Here is a 24,802-nt window from a genome sequence, read left to right as displayed (position 1 = left end):
CTCTTTCCCTAAATGTGTTTTTTTTCTTTTAATTTTTTAAAGTTTTTTTTTTTAATGTGAGCATTGAAGTATTTTACCAGGTATAATGAGATGTGGCTATTAGAAAATAATTCATTTCCTGAATGTGAAACATGTAATTAAGTATCACTATCGTTGTATAACTAAATATGTTAGGGCTTTGGTGATTATTGTTAATAATCCTGACTCAAAGCACCTAGTAGGTTAATAATTCTTGGTAATATAAGAACAGTGCTGACTGATGTAGGAGAATAGGCTGATCTGCCGCAAAGTTTTGCATGTGTGAATAGTTCTTACCAAGGTGGAAAGAAAAGAGAAACTCTCTGCCTTTATCTGTGCTTTTTCTCATCACCTGAATTCTTTCTAGTCTTCTTGGTACCCATGAATAATCTTTTCATTAGACAATGACATTTCAAGTTGTTGGATTTTAGTTTCCTTCAGTAAAATTCTCTATTCTTAGCCCCCTCCCAATAAATAAAAATAATTCTCATCATGTATCTAGGACACTCCTGATTTGTCTTTTGAATGAGTCAGAGCTGAGAGAACTGTGTAAGAGTAAATGTTAGTGTTAAGAGTCAGATAATTTGAAGATCAATCATCAGCCTCTCATGATCTAGGGTACAGTCAGAGCATGATTTGATTCATTATTTCCCCTATCACCAAAGGTACGATCTGCCTTTTCTTGCTGTCTTTTAATCTTGGTAGAAGTTTATTATCTTTAATTGTCTCAACTGGAGTGTGGTGGAGGAAGAGATTTAAGTCTGAAAAGCATATAAATGCTTCCTCCAGACTATCAAAAGTTAGCTGGTAATTTTGCTTTGGATGAGACTTGACAGCACACTAACCTTGAGTTCTCTTCACAGTGGGTAAACCTCACAAGTGCAACTACTGTGGACGAAGCTACAAGCAGCGCAGTTCACTGGAGGAGCACAAGGAACGCTGCCACAACTATCTCCAGAATGTCAGCATGGAGGCTGCCGGGCAGGTCATGAGTCACCATGGTGGGTAGCAATGGCATTCACCATTTTCATTCTCCCCTACTGTTTTTGTCATTTGTTATGGGTTAAATAGTTCTCTCTACCCTTCAGCATGAAGGTAACATTATAGTCTATTTTAGAGCAATTTCAGGTCACACTCACTTTGTATGGGATTATCTTAAGTACTTTAAATGAGTTGAGCTTTGGGACACTTTGCAAACAAGCTATATTGAGTTTTTGTGATACACCCAAATTATTCCTGATAGCATTTGTTTGAATTGCCATCATAATGGCACCTGGCCTTGAATACACCAAAGTAAGGTACTCTTTACTCTTCTTTTACATTGGCTGCACCAAAGAGTTTGAGATGGCTTCGCATAAGTCTATAGGTTTTTCTAAAAGAAGTAATCGTTCATTTGTGTATTTTCACTTCTCTTAGGTAAGTGATCAGTGATATAATTGAAAATGTCTCCAATCTGTCTTGTGATTTATCTTGGAAGTTACTGATTTAGCTTTCTCCAAGTATGGGGAACAATCTAGACCAAAATTAGGTGCCACTTCCCTCCACAAAAATAAAAACCCAAACAAAACATCCTGATCTCCTACAATAGCGGGTAGGAAAGCAGTCCCTAAGGTTTATCAATTAGTAATTATCTATAACTAAAAAGTTAATGTTAGTAAATCATCCTTTTTAAGGAGAGTTATGAATTTTAATTCTTTAGATTTGGGGCATCTCTTTGGTCCTACTATATTTTTACACTGATTGATTTTATTATTCATACAAATATATACAGAAATGTTAACTTACTGATACATTTATATCTTTCATTTAAAAAAGATTTGCCCAGTATTAAATAGTACAGTTGGGAAATCCTGTAGTCACTTTTAAAATATAAATATTCGTTTTGTATTTATAGGCAGCTCAAGAATTATCTGTGAGGTTTTTGTTTGTTTTATATAGTATGTACTGTGGAACTATGTTTATTGGACAGCTAATGATTACTTGTTGTTGAACTGGGAATCTTTTATTTTGTTATCCTGAATAATTGAAGCATTTCTTTGTATTGAGGATAGGTTATATAATCTAAAGAATCAGATTTAATTCTATCATTGTTGTGAGTTGAGTCTATTTGTTTTTATATTATTATTATCAACTAACATTTTAAAAACCCTGTCCATGTTTTAAGTCTTTGTAAATTTGGTACTGCAAGCTTGCATTGCTGGGGCCTATGACAGTAGTATAGGATCCAGAGCATCGAGGTTAAAATGGTGGACCTAGGAGTCCAACAACTCTGGTCCAGATATGTGATGTCTGAGTTTGTCACTCATAGGCTTGGTTTGAATTAAAAGTGATTGGATGTACAAAAAAAAAAAAAGTTCTTTTTACTATTTCAGGGCATTAAATATTAAGAAATAATAAATATTGCATCCCCTATAAAGTTATGTTACTTACCAGTGTTAACTTAGGCATTTGAGGTTTCATTTACTTACTGAGCACATTGTTTCTGTTCAAATTGCTGCTTTTAGAGGTGGCTTGAGGCAGGGTAGCTGATGGAGGCATGGGGCATGCCAGAGTTTTCCAAAGACACCGTATGGCACTACTACTAGTTTTTCTGTATAATATTCTCTCATTGCAATTTTGACATTTGACTGGATTATTAGTTTTATTAACTAATTTTTCCATTCACAGTTATTTATGAAACTGTGTTGCAAACACATGTGAATACGAAAAATAGAATCTCTCCTAAAAGACCTTATGTTGTTATAGTGAGGTAAGGCATACATAAATAATTATAGTCAACATGTAACTATCTGTTGAGAGATTAATCAGTTGTAGAATAAGTGGTGCCAAAAAGTTTCAACAGGTGTATTTTGGGGTAAAAAGACTTCTAAACAACTACAGCCTCAGCATCAACCCCCATTCCTCAGATCGCTTAGCCATTGACAGGCGAAGGTCTTTACAGATGGCTCTGAAACTGGAAGTGAGGAAAGTGGGAAAGACACTCAGGTACTGGGTAGAGCAGGGGACAAAGCCAAGATGGAGTGTGTGCGTGCACGGGAGGGGGCAGGTAGGTTTTGATATCATTTATAGACCCAAATATTTGTTCTTCAATAATGGATGGAGTTTTAACCACATAAGTTTATATTACTACTATTTCATGCTGTACTTTTTCTAGGTGTGGTGTTAATAATAAATTGAGATTATCCTTAATCTCTGCTTACTTTTGTTAACATGCTTAATAGAGAATTGACCCTATGAGGTAGGAGTCGATAAATGCCATAAGAGAGACAATATGGATAAAATGCTACTACAGTTCATCATTAACCTTGTCTCACATACATGGCTTGGCATGTGACTCGTTTTTGACAGAGCCACAGTGAAATTCATATTTACACCTTCCCTCTCTTAGTATCCTGTTACATCGTATCTGTTATTCTGTCTTTTCTTTCAGAGTAGGTAGGGGGGTTGCCATTATTGTGGTCACCCATTAGCTCTTTGAAATTAATTACTATTCTTTCTTTTTCATATCTGACACTGTTATATTTCCTAGACCTTTCCTTCCCAAAACATGTTCCCACGTTGGCTCCTTCTAGTGAGGAAGCATCTGAAGTCAAACAGACTTTCTTTCACTTCATTCAGGAAACATATATCGAGGGCTTGCTATGTGCCAAGCTCTAAGGAATGTTCTGGGAATATAAAGATAAATGGATACAATTTTGTTCTTATATTTGTAGTCTGGTAGGAAATACATAAAAGATCAATAAAATGAAGCAAACGCTCTAATAAAGGCATATACACTTCCCCAGAAGCACAGATGCAGAAGTGACCTAACTGATTGGAGAAGTCAAGGAAAAGCTTCTTTTTTTGTTTGTTTGGGTTTTTTTGTTTGTTTTTGGAAAAGCTTCTTAAATGAAGTGTTTGATCCATACACGAGGATGAGAAAAATTGCATAGATCTGATAGATTCACAGAAACACATTCCAGGGAGAGAAGTTTCCATAGGCTAAGACTTGGAGGTATAAAAGAACATTAACAAGTTTCTAGACGTAGAACATAGTTGGGAGTTAAAGGGGTGGTAGGAAATGAGACTAAAACAGTAGGCTGTGATGCAACGATAGAGCTTTACATGCTAATCCAGTGTTTGAATTTCATTGGGGTAATCAAATTCCTGTCTTCTAAAGAACAGTGTCACCAATGTAGAATAAAGGATAGATGCCTGACTGGAGTGTGAGGAGAGACTAGGCCTGAGAATGCCAAGGAAAAGATGAAGAGAAGCAGCAGGAGAAAAGGATGAAACACTGAAGACATATTTACAAGTTAGAATCGAAAGTCCTCAAGTTTGATGGAAAAGGAGGAAATTGATGACTTGTAGTTTTGGAAATAAAGATAATGATGAATTGGGTTTTATGGCAGATTATCTTATTTGAAAGTTATTTTATGCTCATTTTTCAAGTCTTCTCAGCTTCAAGTAAAAGCTTTAAAAAGCAAAGTATGTAATTAGCTTTTCCTCCTTGCCTGAAGACAAAAATGAAAGTGTGACCCAGAAAGACAGCCAACTTTAAAGCAAGAATATATATTCTTATGTTTATGTTTTGAATTATTTGGTAAAGGGAATTTCTTTATTGCAAGGATGGAGACAATTGGGAACCTATAAACTTCCTAGTAAGCTTGTTCAACCTATTTCCAATGGGTGACAACATTTCCTTCATTAAGATGTTTAGTGAACATCCATTGACTATTACATTTGTCTCACATCGTAAAGGGTACTAAAGACACAGAGTCAAATAAAATTCAGTCCCTACCTAAGGTCATTTACCAGCTATTGGAAGAAATAGACCAGTAAACCAACAGTTACAGCACTGAGTGATAAGCATCAGATGATAAGCACAGAGGACAGATATCTAAATCACAGTGGGTGTCCAAGAGGAATTTCTAGGGAAAATTTTGAGTGGGGTTTTGAAAGGCAGAATAGCCAGCTGAATAAATGGAAAAGGGTGTTTCATGTGGAGAGAACAACAGCATGTGTGAAGAAATAGAAGTCTAAAAGAGCATGGTGGGTTAAGGACCTACCAGTACTTATGTATAACTAGAGCCCAGTTGGTAAAGGCGAGAGAAATTGGAAGGTGATAAGACCTGAAAGAGAGGCAATGAACAGGGCATCAAAGACCTGTTGTGCTAAGCAAAGAATTTTGTACTTCACCCTAAAAAGTATTATTACATTTACATTTTATTGCTAGAAATGTGGGAGATAGATCAGAAGAGTCAAGATAGGGCCAAGTAGTCCATTGCAACAGTCTCCTGATTGGTTGAGTTGGACTTAGTAGCCGGCAATATGCAGAAGTTATTTGAGAGCAACTATAGATGTAGAATCTAAGACACATAGTACCTCTATGTGTATATATAAGGAGAGGTGATAGGGAGGAGGGGTAGAAGACTGGGTGAAAGGGAAGAAATCTAGGATTTGCCCAACATGTCTAGCATGGATGACCAGGTAGATGGTAGTGTCATTCACTGAGAGGGAAATTAGGAAAAGAAGAGAAAGCTTGGGGAGGGAAATAGAGATTTCAGTTTTTGAACACATTATCTTTTAGGCACCTGTGAGAGACAGCCAAGTGAAACTATCTAGAAGGAAGTTGAATATATAGATCTCGAGCTCTTGAGAGAAGTCTCAGTAGGCAATAAAGATGTGGGAGCCATCACTATATAGGTAGTAGTCTAAAGTAAGAGATTTTATAAGGTTATATGGGTACAACCTTATATAGAGCATAGAGTAAGACATCTAGAAGACCAAGAACACATTAGGAAGGGGAAGAAAAGAGGAATGAAGCTGAGTAAGACCAGAGGATGGGAAAATGGAAAGAGTGATTTCAAGTGTGGGCACTGCCCAATGTTGTCAAGAATATAATTTAGATAAAAGCTTCTTTTATGTTCTACAACATGGAGAAAATTTGTGACAAAATAGAAGACATCTGTTTTGTTTGCCTGTCATACATGTCATACATGCCCTCATCCTCCTACAGTTAACAAAACTTCTCTTTTCCTTTAGAGAGCTGTCCTCTCTAATCGGCTGAAGCCATGGCAGGACTGTCAGTCTAGGTGCCCTGCCCTCTTCTGGTGGGGGGTGGACATGTGACCTAATCTAGGTCCCTCAGACTGTGTCTTCTTGGAATTTGAAATTTGAGTGGATTGTTTGGCAAAATAGCTATGTTGGGAACACTTGTATGGTTCTATCTTTATGATTAATCAGTGTGGTGAGATAATGAAATAATGCAAGGATAAATATTTTTATCATGGTTATAACTTCAAAAATAAGGAAGATATTTGGTTATCAAGTTTGTTCTAAGAAGTGGAGTTTGCATATTGGTATTTTCTTAGCCTAGTTGAATGTCTCACAATGCGATTAATGCATTATTGAGTTAACTAGACAACTTGTTTTGTGTTTCAAGCAATGTATATCTAGAAGCACTTTGATGAGTTGCACCCAGACACATGAAAGCAAATAATTTAGATTAGTTATGTAATATATAAAATGTGTCAGATCTTTTCTCAGTGGAGACCTTAAAAATATTTCAAACTTGTTTATACAAAGTCAACACTCAAATAGTGGCTAAGAGCCCAGGCTCTGGAGTCACACCACCTGGGTTCTACTCGTATATTCCCTGTTAACTAGATATAAACACTGAGAAAATACTTCAGTAAAAAAAAATTGAAAAAAAAAAACGCATTGTAAATCAACTATGCTTCAATTTTTAAAAAAGCACGCTGAGAAAATTACATCTTTGGGTCTTTGTTTCCCCATCTGTATAAAAGAGATGGTAATTGTACCTATCTCAGTGGGTTGTTGAAAGCTTAAATAAATTATCAGATGGAAAGCCTTCAAACAGTACTTAGCACATAGGGTGAGTCTGTTGTTGTTATTATTATTGCTGATATGGTAGAAACAAGACTAATGTTTGATATGTAAAGGACTGTTGGTTGTGAAGTAGAAGTTAGATCAGAGCTCTGCCAAAGTCATTGTTTTCAGTTCATATGAGCTTCATTGAACTTGGGACAAATCACTTGAATTGAGGTGGAGGTGGTGTGGGACAGTTCCCACACCCAGGTTTCGTTTTGAGTGTTAAATGTGTGCAAATATGAAAATTCAAGGTGAGACTTAGAGCAAAACTGCCAAGTTTTAGACTATTCATTTCAAAACTAATTAGTATATTCAATTTGGGGGCAAACCCTGTTAACCAGTTTTGCTGTTTTTTAGCAAGATTGACAACAACAAACTTTTTTCTCTTTCCTTCTTTCGTTTCGGATCTTGGCTCATGACATATTTTCATCTTTGGTCCATTCATGGCCAGTTTTTCAGTTATATAGTTATTTTTTAATAATGTAGTAAGTGCCCGTGAATTCAACACCTAAAACAAAAGTTAAAATTTTGACAATAATCTATATCTAATTGCATGGCCCCCCTCCACATCACCACTGCCATTCCATCCTCCTGGCCCCCCTTATTTGAATTCTGTGGTCATTCTTTCTTTGCTTTTCTTTTTAAGTTTTTTTTTTTTCTTATTTTACTTGTTGCTAAGAGAGGACATGATGTTGTGTGTAATATCTGGGGACATCTTTTTGCAGTTGTATATCATGAATTATACCTGTATAGAAAGTGACTTATGTGTTTCTTTGTTTCTAAGTCTCCTCTTGGAATTTTTTCCCAAATTAACATCCAGTAATTACAGAATCCCTTGCCATTAAAATAGAGATTGAAGATTGAATTTTTCTGGCCCATCCACCTGGCTATACTAGGTTAACCCAAAACTTAGGTTGAATATCGATGTCTTTAAACATGCTTGAATTACAAAAACATTTTCTGATGCCGTTTTTCATTTCTTCAAAATCAGCAACCTGTATTGGTTATTAAATAGGTCACCTGAATTGTGCACTGGATTTTCTTAACTTTCATCTCTTGCTTTCTCACTCTTAGTGTCTGCCCTTATAAAGGATAATACATTGTGTTTCACACAGTGGGGCTATCCCTTTACAAAAGAAAGGAGCAGAATAAATCATTTTACAGTGCATGATGAACAAGTAAAGATATCCTAAGATATGAAACCTTTAGATTTCCAAACAGTGCTGACACAAGTACAATTGGAGAAAGCAACAGTAATCAAGAAATAATAAGTTATGGTCCTTCCTGTGAATATTGGTTTTAATCAACTGATCTGGTCTGTCTCTGATATTCCTCTATCTTTACTTAAATGTCCTTTGACAGTATTTTTATTCAAAAACAACTTTTATAAGTTCTGTGTCTACACCATAAATGTCAATATGTAATGTCAATATCTATGAATTAATATATTAGCCCACAGCAACTTAGACTGGAGAGTTTATGTCAAATGAATTAGAGCAGTAGTTTAGTAAGCAAATATGCCAGTTTAGAAATGGATTATGTTGTCCTGCTGAAGAGCTCTTTTTAAAATAAATTACAATCATAAAGCTGTCACCGTTTACTGTGCATGGACATGTTTAGAACTGGATCTCCTTCATGAAGACTGCTTTGTGCAGGTATGTAGCTACTGCCAATAGGGCTCACAGCTCACTCAGCTCATCAAGTAGAAAATCTGTTACAGGAAAATACATGGGTGAAAAAAAACTGATTAAATATTATACTGCTCTTCTGTGTGTCTGTGTAAGGTTTCCTCCAAAACAAATTGACTTACTTAAATTGTTTTAGAAAAATAAACTCCAGAAGCCTTGAGAACAGTGCAGTCTTAAAGTAGTATTGATTTTAATCAATGCTAAAAACACTTTCAGAGGACTAAGATGAGACACAAGAAGAACATGTTGGCCACCAATAGTGGCAACAGTTTATGTCATTGATCTGAGAGAGACTCGGATAAAAACAAATCCTCTGTGTGTGTGTGTGTGTGAGTATACACACACTAGTGTTAAAAGTATACTTTAACACTAGAGGTTATTCTTTCTACTTAACTTTTATTCAAGCATACTAGCTTATGTTTGTATAACACATATTGAGATGGCAAGTCCAGCTTTGTATCTTTTTAAATGTTGAAGAAATTATCAGATTACATTTTTTGTATGGTTTTATATAGTACCTCCTATGGAAGATTGTAAGGAACAAGAGCCTATTATGGACAACAATATTTCTCTGGTGCCTTTTGAGAGACCTGCTGTCATAGAGAAGCTCACAGGGAATATGGGAAAACGTAAAAGCTCCACTCCACAAAAGTTTGTGGGTAAGCATTACAAAGGGTTTTATTTCTGTAAAAATTGATTTTAATGAGCAAAGGCATGTCCCCATGTGCTAGAAATATATATTGGTGTATTTCAGTTCATGAAGTAAATGCCCATCTCTTTACTCCATTATGCCACTCCGTGTGTACCGCATTTATACACACACACACACACACACACACACACACACACTACACACCCTTAGGCATATGGGCCTAAGAAAGAGAAATGAAGGAAAGAGTGATAGTAATCAATTACTTTCTCAAAATGAAATATTATATAAAGTGAAATAACAAATAACAATACTTAAGGGAAATGATGTAGCCTACTAGCCAGTTTTGTAATCTTTTTAAATTTGCATTAGCGCCAGGTTTTTAAGCTGTTTTCTTTACACAATGTTAATGCTTTTAGTATTTAATCTAGAATGAAGAAATCTTTTTTTTTAATTCTGCACTAAAATATATAATGCAGCCGCCTACATTCAAGATGTTTCATATTTGGATCTATAGTTCATATTTTGATCTTTGTTTTCATGTACCCTACAGTTTTGAACTGAAAAGATTAAATGTGATGTGTTAGACTTTCCTTTTTCATTTCCAAGCCCTCATATATTCTTTGATACAGTATACAGAATGATGCCAACTCTGAGTGTAAGTTGTAAAGTATCTCTGAGGATACAGAAGCATCTAGTTTTTTTTAAAAAAATGAATGAATAACAGATTCAATATAAAGAATTATCACTATATATGTAATATATATTCTTATAGACTTACATAGAGTAAAAATTAGAAAAGATAAAAATAAACAGATTCTCACATTCTAGTGTCAAAACGCATTATAGAACACCTTGTGAGGGTTGAGTAGTGACTGAGAGAAAATCTTTTCTTTGGTTATTTCAGGGAGGAAAGGGTGATACAATTGTCCTACTCCAATAAACACTTAGAGAAGATTTCTTTTCAATCTAAAATTAAAGAACTAACAAATCACCAAAATATCAGTTTAAGACAAGCTGGAGAGATTAACTGACAAAGTTCATTCAAGGAATGCTGAAGGGTAGCCCCAAGGATCATAGTTCATACTAGGTCAGTTTAAAACTAGCCTCTGAGAGTATACTCAGATCTGCCTTGGGCCCTAAGTTACTTTTATTTCTCTGTGTCTCTTTCTTCCTGTTTATAAATAACTTTTTAAAAATATCATTCATCTGTTTTTAAAATTAATTTGATGGATGTCCATTAAATGTCTATGTCTCAACTAGAGACTAGTATAGTTGGAAAAATATGAAATTTATTGCTATTCTATTTTCTGAATTTACTTAGTTCTGCTCTTTGTAATATTTTCATGTTTCCTTTGACTTAGAGATGCTACTCTCGATTTGACTAAATTCCTTAGAAAAGGGTAGATTTTTTTAAAGTACATTTTGATTCTAAAATAAGGACATTAGATTTTTATTAGAATTTGATGGTATTTTTTCTTTATTTGGATTCTATCCTAGTGGTAATACACAGTTGACCTTTGAACAACATAGGGGTTAGGGGCAGTGACCCTCATACAGTAGAAAATTTGCATATAATTTACAGTCGGCCCTCCTTATACACAGTTCCTCCATATCCACTATTCTGCATCCATGGATTCAACAGTATTTACTGGTGAAAAAGTCCTCCTACAAGTGGACCAGCGCAGTTCAAACCCATGTTGTTCAAGGGTCAACTGAATAACAAACAATTGCATAGTAACTGTTTTTATGATGTCTTTTGAAGTGAGAAATTTCATCATTCCACACTTATTGTAAATTTCTTTTTATCATGTCCCTCAGTTAAATATTGTTTTTTGATTTTATCAAGCCCTCCAGGCCAGTGATCCTTGAACTTTCTGTATATGTTTCCTCCTCTCTTTTCTTATTCAGTTTACATTCTATGACTCTGTTGTCTTGTTGTCCTTCTACCTTTCTCCTGGTAAAACCCCACTCTCTAATGGAGCCAACTGAGCCTCTTTTCCACATCTACATAGCTGCTAGTAATTTTAGAGAAAATTTGAGTAACTGATCTCAAATACCGGTTGTCCCATCCCTACTATATAGCAGCCTTCCTTTAATTCATCCCTGAATAGCTTTCTCTCCTACTTGCCACTTTGGGCATTTCGACCTTTCTCTACTCTCGCAAAACATGGTATCTCACTCCTTGGTGATATTACATCTAGATTCATAGGAAATAAAATCAGTTGAAATGATTTCAGTATAATATCACTAATCCTGTAGGATCACGTGCATTCACATGAATACTTTCTTTCATTGATGAAGGAAGCATCCTTCTTTCTGATTAATTCCTCTTCTTGTGCTCTGGAATTCTCCTATCCCAGCTCCCAGATAACTTACGCTATTATTTCCCCCCTTTCTTACATATATATATATATATTTTTTTTTTTTTTTTTTTTTTTTGCGGTATGCGGTCCTCTCACTGTTGCGGCCTCTCCCATTGTGGAGCACAGGCTCCAGATGCGCAGGCCCAATGGCCATGGCTCACGGGCCCAGCCGCTCCGCGGCATGTGGGATCTTCCCAGACCGGGGCACGAACCCATGTCCCCTGCATCAGCAGGCGGACTCTCAACCACTGCGCCACCAGGGAAACCCTCTCACATATATTTTTAACCTCTCCCTTCTATTGGCATTTTTCTTTTTGCATTCAATGTGATAAACTCTCATGATTAAAAAAAAAAATCTAACCCCAAACCCAGGTCTCTTTCCAGCTGCCTACTTTCTCCTTCTCTTCAAGGATGTAGTTGTTGAAAGAGTTCTCTATACTTGCTTTCTATAAGTTCTTTCTTTCTACTCATTCCCCAGTCTGTACAACCTGGTTTTCTTCCTTGTGCTCTGCTGAAATTATTCTCACTGAGGTGTCCACTAGCTTCAGAGTGTCAAGTCCAGAGGAACCTTTTTAGACCATCTTAAACCTAGAGAGCATTTGCACTGCTGAATAGTTAGTTCCTTTGGAAACACTCTCTTTCCTTGGTTTCTATGACATTGATCTCTCTTGCATTTCTTCCAGCTTCTCTGACCACTCCTTCTCAGTCTTTTGTATGGATTTACCCCAACAGTTATGCAAATGGGACAACAGTAGTAATGGAGGCCTCAATTCATATGCCTAAATATTTTAATATTGTCAATCAGGCTTAAAAACTATTGTGTTCTAACCTCCTAATCTGGAAGACTGAGTTCAAATAAATATAGAATTCTCAGATTCCGTGGAGTTCCACATCAGACCTTGGAGGCATGAGCAGAGCCACCACTCCCTGACCTGCAGCCAGGCCCTTCTTTTAAACCCACTCCTGATTCTTTCCAGTAGCAAAAAGGGGTCTTATGTACCTATGTGTAGACTTTAGTCTGCACATCCAAGTTCTTTTCATATCGCACCCCACACACAGCACACAAGAGTAGTGTATTGACCGTTCTTCAAGCCTAAGAGTGTACATACCGGCAGCACAGTTGGTACTCAGGACAATGGACCCTATGAAGAGGACTGTGCGACACTTGGTGCAAGCTCCCAGCCATTTGGAGAAGGAATTCTGGGGTCCTGGGTACCCAGAGTATGGTCTAGGGTGTAAGCTCCAGGTAAGCACATTCCCTCGTCCCTGTACGTTCCTTATTCCATGAGCAGCACGGCCCAGGGCTCTCTAAGCATGGGGCTCAAATCCCACTTGCCCTAGTTTATGAGCAGGCATAAAAATCTTGATGTTCTTCCAGGTTCTATTTTTGACCTTCTCTTTTTCACACTTTACCTATGCCTGGGTGATATCATCTATTCCCATGGCTTCAGAAGTTACTTTCAATCAACTGATGACTCTCATATCTATATCTCAAGCCCAGATCTCTCTCCTGAGTTTGAGACTATATCTCAGTACTTATTAGACATGACTTATTACTCATAGTATTCCCCAATCTGAATTCACCATCTTTTCTATCCCATTGCTATCCATTAAGTTCCCCAGTCCAGAAACCTGGGCTCCATACTTAACCTCTTTTTCTCATTCTCTGTGTCTAGATAATCACCAAGTTCTAGCAACATTTTCTAAAATTCTCTCCATTCCATCGAATTTTCTCCATTTCCACTGCCACTCTACTAGTTGAAGCCACCATGATCTCTACACCTCTACAGCAAGAACTTCCTAAACCATCTTGCTAAATAAATATCTAGTTAAGTCACTTCCCTGTTTAACCCTTTCAGTTCTTACTGCTCTCAGGATAAAATTCAAACTCCTTAATTGTTGAATGAGCCTTATATTATGTGATGCCAACTTTCTCATCTATTTCCATTCGCAGCCATATGCAAAGTGTAAGTAATCCCTAGAATGTGTCATGCCCTCTAGCCTCTGAGCCTTCCTACCCGCTGCTCCAACCCCCACCATTCCTTTACTTGGCTAATATTTGTCATCACATTCTTCTCTCTGATGTCACTTTCTTCAAGAAGTTTTCTTTTACTATGAGTTACGTATTCCTCTTATTTGACCCCATACCACATATCACACTGTATTATAAATGATCCCTAAATTGTTGTCACTCCCTCTAAACTGTAAACTCTTTGAGAATATAGATTAGGTTTGTCTAGCTTAACTTTTAAACTCTTGACGTTGCAATATCTTAATTGTATGCTACAAGATAATTACTCATCATATTTTTTCTTCCATTTTCATTACTCTGACCATTACCTTCATCTCATTTGGGGGACATTTCTTCAAACCTGTAATAATAACTAGCCACATGAAAGTATTTTTCCAGAATGCAGTTCTGTGGATCAGCGTCACATGTTAGGCACCTACAACAGCATACTAAACGTTTATAAGAACTTCACATATATTTTAAAGAAGCATTTATCTGTGAGATTTACCTATCAAAGTAACTAAGTATTAGTAGGAGAACCCATTGTTTTAGTGGCAGAAGTTTTCAAAGATAAAATATTCTGTCCAAAGCAGGCAATATTTGAAGGAGAAAAATTTAAACTACTATTTCATGCACCAGACTCTTTTATAGTTAATATTAGATATTATGTTGAAGTAAAATACTGAAGTAAAATTAAATTAGTTGAAGTAAATGTTAAAGGGAAAACTACAAATATCCTTCAGTCAAGAAAATGTATAGAAAACTAACAATGGGTATACATACATACCAGCACCATTGCACATGTGTCTAAATAAGAAAAGGTTGATGCAAAAATGAATAATTATCCATTTCAAGAAGCAAAACAATGAAACATAGTATTTTCCAAGTTTATAAGTAAGTGCTTTGGGAAATATTCTATTTTTATATAGCCCTAAATTTCATTCAGTTTATCAGACAATATCAGCTTTTAACAGTATTTTAATTGTGGCATTTTAAAATTTTCCAGAATGACATGTATTGGATCTATAATCTTTCTCTAATATAGCACCTATATCAACCAAATTAAGCCTACACGATTGTGAGATAACAAGTGTTATAACCAGATCACTCTCGCTTTTATGATCTTTGAAGCTTGGTCACTGATGTTTAAAGTACGCAAAAACAAGTATAATCTCTGACTTACTTTCACCTGGTATTTCTTCTTTCTCCTATAGTGGCTGAGCTCTAGACAAGTGGACATTGTAATAGAGAATGAAAATAAGATAACACACAATGATAACTTTTAGGCTAGATGCATTTTCGTGGTGGCATTAGAACAAGTGCAAATGGCTTGTGAAATTTTTATTACTAATCCTTTTTGTAGGTGAAGAGTATTTGTGAGTCTCAGCAGAATTAAAGAGCTTAAATGCTTGATCTAAAGAATAAGAGATACCATATTATGGAAAATGGAAGTGATGAGTTAACTTTGTACTTTTATATTTTTAGTCCAACCACTTATTTTGTTGTGTTCTTTTTTTTCTTTTTTACTTTTCTCCCCTCTGTCTTTCAGGGGAAAAGCTCATGCGATTCAGCTACCCAGACATTCACTTTGATATGAACTTAACATATGAGAAGGAGGCTGAGCTGATGCAGTCTCATATGATGGACCAAGCCATCAACAATGCAATCACCTACCTTGGAGCTGAGGCCCTTCACCCTCTGATGCAGCACCCACCAAGCACAATCGCTGAGGTGGCCCCAGTTATAAGCTCAGCTTATTCTCAGGTCTATCATCCAAATAGGATAGAAAGACCCATTAGCAGGGAAACCTCCGATAGTCATGAAAACAACATGGATGGCCCTATCTCTCTCATCAGACCAAAGAGTCGACCCCAGGAAAGAGAGGCCTCTCCCAGCAATAGCTGCCTAGATTCTACTGACTCAGAAAGCAGCCATGATGACCACCAGTCCTACCAAGGAAACCCAGCCTTAAATCCCAAGAGGAAACAAAGCCCAGCTTACATGAAGGAGGATGTCAAGGCTTTGGATACCACCAAGGCTCCTAAGGGCTCGCTGAAGGACATCTACAAGGTCTTTAATGGAGAAGGAGAACAGATTAGGGCCTTCAAGTGTGAGCACTGTCGAGTCCTTTTCCTAGACCATGTCATGTACACCATTCACATGGGTTGCCATGGCTACCGGGACCCACTGGAATGCAACATCTGTGGCTACAGAAGCCAGGACCGTTATGAGTTTTCATCACACATTGTTCGAGGGGAGCACACATTCCACTAGGCCTTTTCATTCCAAAGGGGACCCCTATGAAGTAATGAACTGCACATGAAGAAATACTGCACTTACAATCCCACCTTCTTCAGATGTTGACATACCTTTTTTTTTTTTTAATATTATTACTGTCATTAATTCTTATTTTGTGGACGCAGTGTCATTTGCTCTGCCTAATTACAATAAGGAACGAAGAAACAGAAGAGAGAAGGGATGGGATATTGTTTCTTGACAACTTGGCTTGTTTATTTTGTGGGAATTAAAGAGCAGTTCATTTCTGCCATGCATAGATGTTAAGGTATATCATGCTTTGAGAAAAAAATAATCACTTGATTCGTAAAGATTCACACCTAAGGATTCTAATTTGCCACTGATGTTCAGGATTATGATTGAAGGCAGGAAAGATTAGCGTTTTCTGGGTAGGACTTTCACAGTTTAAAATGGGATAAGTAACTTTACTGTTCAAAGAAGAATTTGTTTCAAAATGTAAACTTTTTTTTTTCCCTCTAGAGATCATGGAACACAAACACATTATTTTCAGTGATAACTCCTTGGATGAGTTGTTGTTGTGGGTTCTATGTTTACTTCCCCTATGGAATTTATAATACGGTATGTTGTACACTGTACCATATAGCAAAGTTTTTAAACTACAGGTAGTTAAGGACAGCTACAAATACATGTGAGGTCCTAGGATCTTATTTTTCTAAACTTAAGCACTGTTTTTCCATAGTTTTGATGACTGGCATTTTATAGACACCCTGGCAGCCTTACTTTTAACACCTTTAATGAATAGTATTTTTATCTAGTTTTCAGAATAACATGGTCTAAGAGCGGCTAAGAGGCAGTCAGTAGTTTCCAGAAGGGACCTCTGCTTTTCTTAAATTTGCTTGGGAAGTTTTCTTTTAAAGTTGTAATGTGATGGCAGCATAGTATATGTATCTGTTTCTAAAAGTATGCTTACGATTGTCACTTTATCAGCATTTAATCAGTGTTAACCAGTCAGCAGAAAAATATAATTAGACTAACAGTAGGGGGGAAAAAATCCACTCAGAAATCCCTTTTCTGGTATTTCTCTTTTCACTGGTTTTTCTCAAGCTGTGACCACCCAGTGTTTCGTCCATAGTCTGTTCTTCTTTTACTTTTCTAGTGGAAGGTCTATAAAAATCTTGCCATAGGCTATTTCTTTCAAAATCTCAGAGCAATTGCTAATTTGACCTGAATGTGGTAACTTGAACCCCATAAGTTTATGGAACTAGGGCTATTTATTCTAGTATTTCTTCAATAATAATATTTACCACTTTTTGGTACAAGGAAAAGGGAACGTCTTTGTAACCGGTACATTAACTATAGATAAGACAGAAAAGCAAAACTTATTTTTACCTTTCTTGGAGTCCAGAATGTGACTGAACCTCCAAGCTTAAGTGTCCACGTCCACATTTTTCTGTCTCAAAAACATGCAACTATTTATAAGTTCTTGTCAGAAATGAATCTCAATCCCTTACTACAGAATTTTTCTTCTTTCAATTCATACATACGTTGCCATATTTCATGTACAGATTTTAATTTCTTTTATATGGGTGCTCCTCTGCTTTTTCTTTGCAGTCTAACAGCACTAGAGGGGAGGAACTGAATGAAACTGATTAAATTCATCTTGGGGGACACCCTTGGAGGGGGAACTTACTGTTTGTGTTTACGGAGGACAGGCCTGACCATGACTGGATTATCTGATAACTATTTCTGAATACTAAAATTACATTAAGCTGATAACCGCTGTAAAAAAAAAAAAAGTCATTACATGGGATGCTGAAACTGTGTTTCTTAATGATGCAAGAATGATGTGAGAATTAGCAAGACTAGAGAACTGTGGACAGATAGGCAGATCTGGCCCCCGTACTGTTCTTCACTCGTTTTCTAGTTTACCATCTGCTTATGTAAGCAGCTTCTAAGCACTGACACAGCTAGAGCTAGGCAAAAATGGTTACAACGCAACTCTCTTTTACTAGCCCTCTGTGGTAATTATTTCTGGAGAAATGTCTAAATTGTTCCTTTAACTCTGAGAGAAGGCACCAAAACAGAAATGCAAACTGTTTTAGAGAGAACGTCCACTGTCACTTTTCCTGCATGCTTTGGTACATTACTGCATCGTGAACATACAGTGTGTTCAAAGGTGAAGCATGTCTTTGAGACTTCCTCACCCACCTGCCCCAACCCCTCATAAATAATTGGAATTTATTTTTTTTTTCCTTTTAGAGGAAGGGAAATAATTTAAGGATAGTGATTTTGTGTTTACTACAATTCAAGGAAATATTTGGATGGCAGTCAATATGTTCATAACTTTGGCTGGCATCATCTATGAATTTTTTTCCTGGTTACTATTTTTTATTTTCAGTGTATGAACAATCATGTACCTACCTGCCCTGGGATGAAACTGAATTTAGGTGGACCTACAGAGTTCCATAGTACCCCCATGAGGACATTACTAATGCACTCTCCTTTTCTGATTTCATCTTTCTGAGAATCTTTTTTATTGAAGGGACTTAATACTTTTGAGGGTGTATTTGCTACAAGTGTGTACTTGTACTTTCTTAGCTTTATATAAGGAACAAAAAGAGGTAAAGATGGCTCAGGGTATGGCAGGGACAAATAAGGACAAGATCAATTCGATTGTGTAGGTTAGACAGAATTTTTGTGGACACAGTGCTTCTGGGAAACCCTGGATGGCTATATTTGCATGCTTCTTCATGAAAGGAAATATGCAAGGTGGTAGCACCTAAAAATAGATATGAGAGTCAGACACCAAATAAATCAAGTTTTACATAACAGTTATATGCCCAGTTTATTTAGGTGAGATTTCACGTTACAGATTATTTGAGGGGCATGAAAATAGGTTAGCTTCTGTATTTTCCAGTTTGGCAAAAATTCATCACATTGCTTTGCCCTAATTTTGCCCAGAATTTTATCTCCAGCTCCTGTTAGAGAAATGTGTTACCTCTCTCTGATAGTGGTCAATCACTTTAAAAAAGCCATTCTAATCTGGCTTGTTAAAATAGTGAAAGTGACCAGTAAGCAAACTGGAAGAGATTTTGAGTTGTTGAAACATGCCATTGAGAATTTTCTGGAGGGGCAAAATGGGAGAACGAGAGACTAGGATACAGATTTGGCTAAAAGTAGGGATTGTCTCTCCTACATACATACAAGCAGCTATATACATGCATCATAGTACACATACACACACATTCTTTTAAAGAAAATTCATGAAAAAAAGCACAGTGATCAGATGTGTTGCAAGAGCCTATAGAGAGTTAAAATTATAGTTAATACCTGAGCAACTTAGTAGGTTTACTTTACCAGATTGTACTGAGAAATATTAAAGTTACTAGTGTGTCTTTAAGACTAGTTGCAACTATTCAACTCAAACCGTGAGGCTTTACTGTGTACTTACAGAACAAATCAAAACAAATCAAATCAAAAAAAAAAAAGGCTTTAAGTTGATTTGATATAACCTCCAAAGTGAAAGAAACACAAATTACTTTTGAATAGGAAGATACAGAAAAGAAAAATTTTCAACTTTTACTTGTTGACAAATGGAGAAAGACAAGAATGTTTTAGTGAGCTTGGTATTGTTTTGATTTATGGTTTTTGTGTCTGAGTTGTAGACCTCACAGAACCATGAAGTTTTATGATATTTTATAAATGTTTGACAAAACTTACATCAGTGAAGACATTTAGATGAAAATGATGTTTTACTTACTTCCCAAATGTTATCTTTAAAGTGATTCCTTATGGTGGAAAAAGAACAGAAAAGGCTGCAAAAATACAAATAAAAAACTATATGCTCCTGGTTTCAAGACAGAACTTAGATTATAGGAGGTACTGGATACATTATTTTTTAACTTTGAACTGTTCATTTTACAAAAAGGGATAAGTTACATTTGTGGTCATCTTTAGTTATATTTTATATATATTTTAGTAAGTACTATCTGTGTGAAAATTATTCTAAAACAGAAAATTCCCCAAATGCAAAAGTAAAGAAGAATGTGGGGGGGGTGAAATTAAAGTCTGTATATATGAAAGTTATCTTAGAAATGTTTTTAAACCTCCAGTTTCTGCAAAATAATTAAAATATACAGTAACTGGTCTTAAGATCCTGAATTTAATGTATTAAATACTTATAAAATTTATTTATATTGGTGCCTTTTTAAAATGCATTGAGAGAGTGTTGGTTAGCCGTTGTAGCTCTACCACACTTTTATTATGTATTTTTAAAAATCACTTAAAATTGATTACTATATAATTCTTCTTTGCGTTCCTAGGTCAAAACTGTTAGAGGAATTTCCAATACAGAGACTTTCAGCTTACCTGCTTAAAGTAAAAGGAAACTTTGAAACCAGATGTTAATATCTTTTTAGTTTGATAATATTTCTGAATACCATTACAAGATTATACAGGTAAAATATGAGGTAGAGGGAAATTGTAGCTGTGAATTGCATTGTGGTATGTGTTTTTGTTTTGTTTTTAAGGAAGAAAAGTTCTAATATCATACAAGGCTTTATTGGTGGAGTTTTTGGTCAATAAAATATAGTATTGTTTTGGAATTTCACCTGTAGACTAGTGTTCTGCTAGTCTTAGAACTTCTGTCTTCTAACCTGTTAATGTTTTGTGGAATGATGTAGAGAAGCAGGTAATTAATTCTCCTTGAACAAAACAAAACTGAACAGTCATATCACATTGCTGTTCTCCAAAGCATAATCTCAAATGGTTTCCTACCATGGTTGTGTATTACTTGCAATGGATGTGTTAAAATATGACAGCTTTTTTAAAAATGAGCTGCTTGTTATTCAAAGCAAATGTCATATGACCAAGAAGCTGTGATAATCTAGTGTTTCTTTTTATCATAGTGTATTGCTAGGCCAAATAATGACATCTTGAATATTTTTACATTTATTGCAGAAACCTAAAATTTTGGAATTTCCATAAGGTTTTTATGTAACATTGTATTTTTAGCCTTTCAGTTTTCTCTTGCTGTACTGTAAGTTTGTGGATATTTTTCACACACACTCTTAGAAATAAGTTCCTAATTCTGTTTATGGGGTTTTTCTCCCGTAACATGGCATTTGTATATTTTCTGTATAAATTTGTTGTGAATTAACCTTTATCCCATACAGAGAGTGGTACATGAATGACTAGTTTTCTAAGATGTCCTTTTTATTGTGAATAAAGTATAAAATTTAGAGGCCCTCTGCTAAGCCACATAAAGTACAGCATAAAACTTCATATAGGTACAGATAAGCCAGTTTGCAGTTAATCGGGCCCTTCAAATTACCTCAAGTGACACACAGTAAGGAAAGCTTCTTGAACGGGTGGAGGTCACTGAATCCCCAACTATGCACTTATCAGGATTCTACTTAATTTACTGGAAATGGATTTTTTTTTTTTAATGAATACACTGTAACAAGGGAAAGACTCTGGGTTTTGTTTTTTGTTGTTTTATTCTTCTGTGTTTGTTTTTTTTTTAAGTAGTTCAATTTCTGAAACTGTGATAAAACATTTTGACTGTCAAGCATGCTCAGATTTTAACATAAATCACTTCCCCTTCTATGTAGTGAAGTTCTTTGTGATCTCTTAAATTTTGTCTACTCTCCCCACCTCTTTTCTTTTCTCTGTCCACGTTCCCTCCATCATTGTCTCTGGACATCTCTGCCTCTCTCTCCCTCTACTAGTTTGAGGATTAGGTCAACTCTTATTTCCAATTCACAGGTCTCTTAAGTCTTAATTTTTTGTGTATGATTTTTGTTGGCTGTATAATCTGCTGACATATTTTTTATACTCAAGTGTAGTTTTATAATTTTTTTAAAAAGGTAGTTGGATTAAAACTAGTAAGGTATATAACCCTTGTGTTACTTTCACTTTCAAATATTGGGTATCTAAAATATGACTTCAGAGATTATGTAATCATAATAACATGATATGTTTGCCTTCCTTTTTTGCTGGATTTTGTGTTCTGATTCGCTTTTCTTCCTAAAATGTGTATTATGAGAGATTAAACAATTTTTTTGCAAGAATTTAGAAAGATGTTAAAAATCTGAAGCAAAAAGTCTTAACTATCTCCCAGTTGGGAGAAAATGCTTTAACATTACTATAATAATATTCCAGGTTTGGAGTGGGCTCTCCAGGCTCCACCTTTGCTCTTAATAGTTGACCTTTTAGACCATGTGTTATTTGCAATCCCAGAATGATTGCTTCTGCTATGTAGTTTAAAAGATGTTTTCTTTTCTTTCTGTACAAGTGCAATACTTTTCTTGAAGTCTTAAAAACTATGGTTATTTTTCTCCTTCTTTCTTTAGTTAAAGACAAAAAGAAACCCTTGAAAATTATGGTATGTTAGTTAAAGGACACAACAAGCAAAAAGAAAAACACTCCACAGTCAAAAGATTAGAGAACGTGGAAACTACTGGTCTAATCTCATGGTATCTCTATTTAGGCTAAATTTTCTTTGCAATTAGTAATCTTTTGCCTGAGAAATGTGTCCTAAAGTTGAAATTCTTAGAGAGTGAATTTTTTTCTTAGACCCTTACCCAGTGTTTTAAATTAAGAACCTAGTATTTTTTTATTTCTCTATTCTCCTTTTGGAAATGAACTTTAAAATAAAAGTAAAGCACTTAGCTCAATTTTAAACGCTTACCTATCACCTATTGGAGAAAAATTTTAAGAAATATTTGGAGCACTCCTGTTTTCATACAAACTTAAGTAAGAGGTATTTTTCATATCATACATATTTATATGTAGTATTCTGATTTTCTTTTTTTTATACATACCTGTGTCCCTGTAGTAAAACTGCTGTAATGTAAATACATGTTTGGTTTAAAAGATAACATTTCTTTGGCATTTCTTTTAAAGGCAGTTACTGCATTTGTACAGTATATGTCTTGGCCATTTTAGATTTTTTTTCTTTAACAATACCAAAGGTAATTAGACTACTTTAAAAACTAATTGCTTGACAGTTTAAGTTTTAGAAGCGAAAAAAAAATAGGTCAAACCAGTAAACCTCATTTTTTTTCAAACTAATAATTTGGGAAAATAAAAACTATTGTTTAAAAAAGATATATATATATATAAATATATATGTAAAATTAAAATTCCAGACCTTGTGTGTCAGGTTTGCTCAGTGTAATGTAGTTTTTTTAAGGCTCAAATACCATACCTCAGAAAATGAGGTTTACTACAGAAATACTGAAACAGTCTTTGCAGCTGTGTGACAAGTCACTCTGCTATATACCAGTTTGGAGACCTCCGCTAACAGTTTTGTCACTGCAGACTAAAATGTGGGACTTGTATTTTCTTTGTTTTTAATGCACACACATACATGTTCTGTGCATGTATGTGGGTATTGTGTATACGTGTATGAGTGTTGTATATGCATGTGTGAGTGTGTGTCTGTATGTATGTACAACTAAAGAAGCTGCAGAAACTTTGTAATACTTTGTGAAAAGGATTATATTATAAAGGTTTGTACTGTCTGAGTGCACAGCTACTGGAATAAATTTAGGGAATCTCAGGAACAAGCATATAATTTGTCCAAGATTTATTTCTTCTCAGAAGTGTAAGTGCAGTTTTTAATTCTGTATATTATTTAATATTTTACCAATAAAATAAACTTCTGACATAAAAAGTTTGCTATAAAAACTTTCTGGCGAAAATTCTGTACACAAACACATCTTTCAAATACAGAAAACTGAACTATTGAATCATATCAGGCTTAAGTTATCATTGCCATTGTGTATACATGTCTTGCTTTCTGACCCAGAGATTTGGGTACATGTGAGATCAGAAACCTCCATCATTACTATGTAGTCCACCAAAGCAGAGAACAAAGTAACCTATGTTTTGTTAAGGATGACCTCTCTTTTCTCTTCAGGCAGTTTTCATACATATCTTATTTTACCCTTAAAACGAATCTTAAAGGTATGTATGTCAGAGCCTATCCCCTATTTATAGAAGAAAAAAGTAAGACCTGAGGGAAGAAAGTTGGGACTTGCTCCAGAGTAGAGTAAATTACACAAGCCGTCCAAGTAATGGTCAATCACCATATTAGAAACCAGCATTTCTTAGGAATCAGACCAAGATTAGATTAAGGGTTAAGTCATAGAGATTGTTCAGTCACATAGGCAAAAATGGGTTTTCTGTTATACTACCACTTCAGGTTATACCACCACGTGAGTCGTAATCTCCTCAAATTTTACAAATATTGTTTGTTTTAACATAAGGTTTGTTGTTACAAATGTCTCCATAACTGGAAACGTAAAAGAACACATGATTATAAACTCATTTTATTGAGCTTTAGCTATCTTTTACCCCCCATGCCAAGTTAAAGTCCCCCATCACATTTGAGATGGCTGTTAGAATTTTCCTTCATCCATAAGTATTAGAATTTTATGAATATTTATCACATTCCCCAATAATTTCACTTCCACATGCCACAGAGAATGAAAAATGCTACATATTCAAATGAAATGTTACTTCATTGACCAGCCTTTAATCCAAAATACTAACCTACCTTGTGGGGGAAAAGTGCAAACAATGAAGTAGGTTTAAAAGTGTTAAGTTTATGAAGGATCCCTTCAAGATCAGCAAGAAATATCAAATTCTCCTGACTTATAGTATCGACAGAAGCAAAATGAAAAAGATTTTTTAAGCCTGCCATATGTCCTTGATTTCTCTATTGCAGTAGAGTCAGAGAAATGATAAATAATTGAAATCTTGATATGCTTGTAAGACTTTATCAACATGCTCAAGCCCAAGAGTTCCCTGGGGTGTGAGCCACCTGGTGAAGGAAGTTCATTTTTAGCATTTTAGCAACTCTGCCACTCTGCCTCTTGCTATTAGGGAGTACTAAGATGGACCCATTAAACATTCAACAAAACCTCATGTTTCG

At 35.5% G+C, this 24,802-nt stretch overlaps 1 protein-coding gene across 12 annotated transcripts in view; it reads left to right on the top strand.

Annotated features, from left to right (window-relative positions):
• Positions 1-19,906, top strand: part of IKZF2 (IKAROS family zinc finger 2) — a 175,910-nt gene extending 156,004 nt beyond the window's left edge. For 10 of the 12 annotated variants that reach the window (XM_079923911.1, XM_079923910.1, XM_079923904.1 and 7 more), the window contains 3 exons: positions 882-1,019; positions 9,095-9,238; positions 15,155-19,906. In XM_079923911.1, coding sequence (XP_079780037.1) covers positions 882-1,019; positions 9,095-9,238; positions 15,155-15,879 — 1,007 coding nt within the window. In that variant the 3' untranslated portion in view covers positions 15,880-19,906. The remainder of the gene's footprint in view (positions 1-881; positions 1,020-9,094; positions 9,239-15,154) is intronic. The other 2 variants (XM_079923903.1, XM_079923902.1) reach the window with 1 other exon arrangement.
• Positions 19,907-24,802: the final 4,896 nt, after the last annotated feature.

This window comes from Stenella coeruleoalba, assembly GCF_951394435.1.
Source record: "Stenella coeruleoalba genome assembly, chromosome: 6".
Taxonomy (NCBI): domain Eukaryota; kingdom Metazoa; phylum Chordata; class Mammalia; order Artiodactyla; family Delphinidae; genus Stenella; species Stenella coeruleoalba.
The sequence above is the reverse complement of the archived record's forward strand: the minus strand, read 5'-3'. Positions and strand labels throughout refer to the sequence as shown.